Source organism: Chaetura pelagica, unplaced genomic scaffold, assembly GCF_000747805.2.
Source record: "Chaetura pelagica isolate M959 unplaced genomic scaffold, ChaPel_1.0 scaffold676, whole genome shotgun sequence".
Taxonomy (NCBI): Eukaryota; Metazoa; Chordata; class Aves; order Apodiformes; family Apodidae; genus Chaetura; species Chaetura pelagica.
In genome coordinates this window covers 916,449-919,542 of record NW_009953724.1, presented here as the reverse complement: position 1 = coordinate 919,542, position 3,094 = coordinate 916,449, and the positions used below count along the sequence as shown (strand labels likewise).

General features: G+C 61.2%; 1 protein-coding gene across 1 annotated transcript in view; it reads right to left on the bottom strand.

The window, feature by feature from the left end:
- Positions 1-381, bottom strand: part of MFSD2A (major facilitator superfamily domain containing 2A) — an 11,765-nt gene extending 11,384 nt beyond the window's left edge. The window contains exon 1 of the mRNA XM_010000627.1: positions 343-381. Coding sequence (XP_009998929.1) covers positions 343-381 — 39 coding nt within the window. The remainder of the gene's footprint in view (positions 1-342) is intronic.
- Positions 382-3,094: the final 2,713 nt, after the last annotated feature.

Here is a 3,094-nt window from a genome sequence, read left to right as displayed (position 1 = left end):
TCCTCTTGCCCCGGCCCTTCCTGCAGCCCCCAGCCCCTTCCCGCCGGCCTCCCTCTCCGGTTCTGCTCTTCCTCCAGTTCTCATCCCTCCATCCCCAGCCTTCGTCCTCTTATCATCATTATCCTCTCCCGTTCCTCATCCCTCCATTCCCTCAACCCTCCACCCCATCCATCATCCCCACACTCCATCCTTCCTCCATCCCTCCCTCCCTCCCCAACCCCTCATCCCACAAACCTTCATCCCTCATCCCCATCCCACAATTCCCCCTCCATTCCCAACCCTCATCCCCTCCCAGTCCATCCCTTCCCTCCATTCCCATCCCTCAATTCCCCCATCTCTCACCATCCCACTCCATATCTTCTCTCCATCCCAGCCCTTCATCCCTCCCCTTTCTGCCCCCACCACAGTGACAGCCACCAACTCCACTCAGCTCAGGCCACCAGGCTTGTTGATGGCCTTGAGATGTGCCACGAGATGGGGCTGCCTAGCGGGGCCAGCGTGGCACCCAGTGCCACTGCCTGGTTGCCACCTGGAGCTGGACTTGGAGCTGCCCTTACATGGGGACAGGGACAGGCAGGGAGGATGAGCAGGGACCCGGGATGCAGCAGAACCTGGGTGGGCACTGGGGACAAGTGGTGCAGGTGTCTCCTGGCGTGGAGCAGTGGCACAGGGGTGGCAGTGGTGACACAGCAGTGGCACAGCAGCTCTGGACACTTCCCTGTTTCAGGAGCGCTGAGCGGGTGTCACTGTTGACTCAGGGTTTCCAGCCCCTTGCACAACGTCTGCGGTGGGTTTCCCGGGCACTGCCACATGTCACAGCCCCTGGGTACTCTGGGAGGTCCCCCACCAGGGAGGGGGGGGGGCATGCCAGGCTTCAAGCTGTCCCAATTTGTTTGGTGATGATGTATGGGCAGGCAGTGCCACCCGCTCAGCCGGTTTGGCAACGACCTGCCTCGGGCTCCTGGCCCTGCTGGCTCTGGTGGCACCAGGAAGCCCCAGCAGACACCCTGCTGAGAGCTGGAAGCCCTCCTGGGTGCCCCAGGAAGAAAGGGGCATCATGTCAGAGATGGGCTTGTATGTCTGCCGGCACATTTGTGTAACGAGTTGGCCGGGCTCTGCCCTCCCTGTGCTTCAGAGCTTGGGAGACTGGGACAATGATCATGGCCCTGAAATGAACAGCACAAACAGCTTAAGGGGTCTTGGCTTTGGGGTTCCAGGGGTCTTGGGGTCTGTGCTGTGCCAGGTGGCCAAGAGGAGGCTGTGGCCTTGCTGTGTGGCTGTGGGTGGCTCACTGCTGGCTCCAGGGGCAGGTTCAGAGCAGTGTGCCCTGCTGGGGGTGACCACATCTCCAGGCAGCATCAGTGTAGCCACTGGGGACATCCACACAAGACTGTGTCACTGCCTGAGCCCAAGCCTGGGCCACCCCCAAAGCACAGATTTGGGTACCCCAAAGTGCTCTGTCCCCCTGACACGTGAGCAGGGATCTGCAAGGGAGGAAAGTTTGGGTCAACATCATTCAGACTTGGTGTTTCCTTCAGCACAGGGAAAGCAGAGCAGAGGGGACCCCCATAGTGGCACTTGCCAGCCCCCCAAGACGGGAAAATCTTGTCCTCAGCTCCCTGTTGTGTTTGGCCCTGGCACTGTTGCTCTACTCCCTTTGTCCCAGGGGCTCCTCAGCTCCTGATGCTTTTGGCATTCCTGTCTTACCTCCTGGGCAAACGGTTTTAGGGGAACAATGAGCCGCCCTTTGTGCTGGAGATTGTGCAGAACAACCGCAGGTAGGTGTAACCCTGCCCTACATGTGAAGTAGGAGAAGTAGAAAGAGCAGGATTTGCCTGGATTATGAGGATTTTCTCCCCCAAGTCTGGTATTGCACAATTTCCGTTGGGGGATTTTAGACCTTCATCTCCAGCAGATGCTCTGGGGGATCTTCAGGGCAATAAATGAGCCACCAAGGGCTGATCCCAGTGAGGATGTTGGTGCAGCTGCTCCCACCGGGCTTGGGGTCCCCAGGGACCCACAGGTGGCTGTGGCTGGGCCACTCCCAGGGTCACCCTTGGCTCTGGGGGTGACTCTTTAGGGGCTGGGACCCAAACACTGGCTCTGGGGACATGGTTCAGCTCCGGGGAGAGAGGTGGGGACTGCTCCAGGGGATGATGGCTGTGCCATCCTGCCTGCCAACCACACCTCCCTGCTGTCATGGAGCAGGAACTGAGCAAGTGTGAGAGCACCCGAAACCAGACACCTCACCGGGCTGGGGAGCACAGCCCTGGGGGCAAGGGCAGTGAGTGGGTTCCAGAGCTGTTTGGGACTGTGTGCCAGTCTTGGCGTGGTTCCCCAGCTTGGGGACAGCCCTTCCTGCACACCACAGAGCTTTCCCAGGGCTCCGGGCACCTCCTGGCATTGGGCAGGGGCAAAATGGGTGCAGGGAAAATGAAGAGGTGGCAGAGCTGGAGTTGATGGGGTGTTTTTCTCCCACTTCTCTGGACTTCACTGCCTGCTAAGGTCAGAGGGTGTGGCTGCACCCCCAGGGAGCTGGGGTTGGTGTGGCCCTGGGGCTGTGAGCACTGTCCCCTGCCCCGTATGGTCAGGCAGCACTTTGTGGTGCTCCTCTATCCCTCAGGGACTTGGTTTCGCAAGGGCCCAGCCAGCCCCTGTGGCTGCCAACAGCTTCATGGGGACAAAGGGGACACATTGCATGGCAACACGTGGCAGCCACCCTGCCCTGCCTGCACCTCTCCTGCTTGGGATCCTGGGGTCACAAGTCTGAGGGGGACCAGGTAGGGCTGGGATCTCTTGGTATGGGGACCTGGGACCCCGGCAGGGCTGGCAGGGTGGCTCAAAGGCTGCAGCCCTGGGGACAGGGACAGCTGGGGGCAGAAGCCAGGGTCGAGATGTCCCAGGGTCACCAGTCAGGGACACCCATCAGGCTGGGGGTGGCTGTCCACCGTGGGGAAGGGCTTCAAAGTCCAGCCCTGCTGTCAGTGAGGATCCAAAGGGCACGGGAGCCCCGGGAGCTGCCTGGAGCTGTGCCAGCAGCCAGACAGGTCGTGGCAGGGCCCGCGGGGGCGGGCCCAAGCTGGGGGGGCGTGGT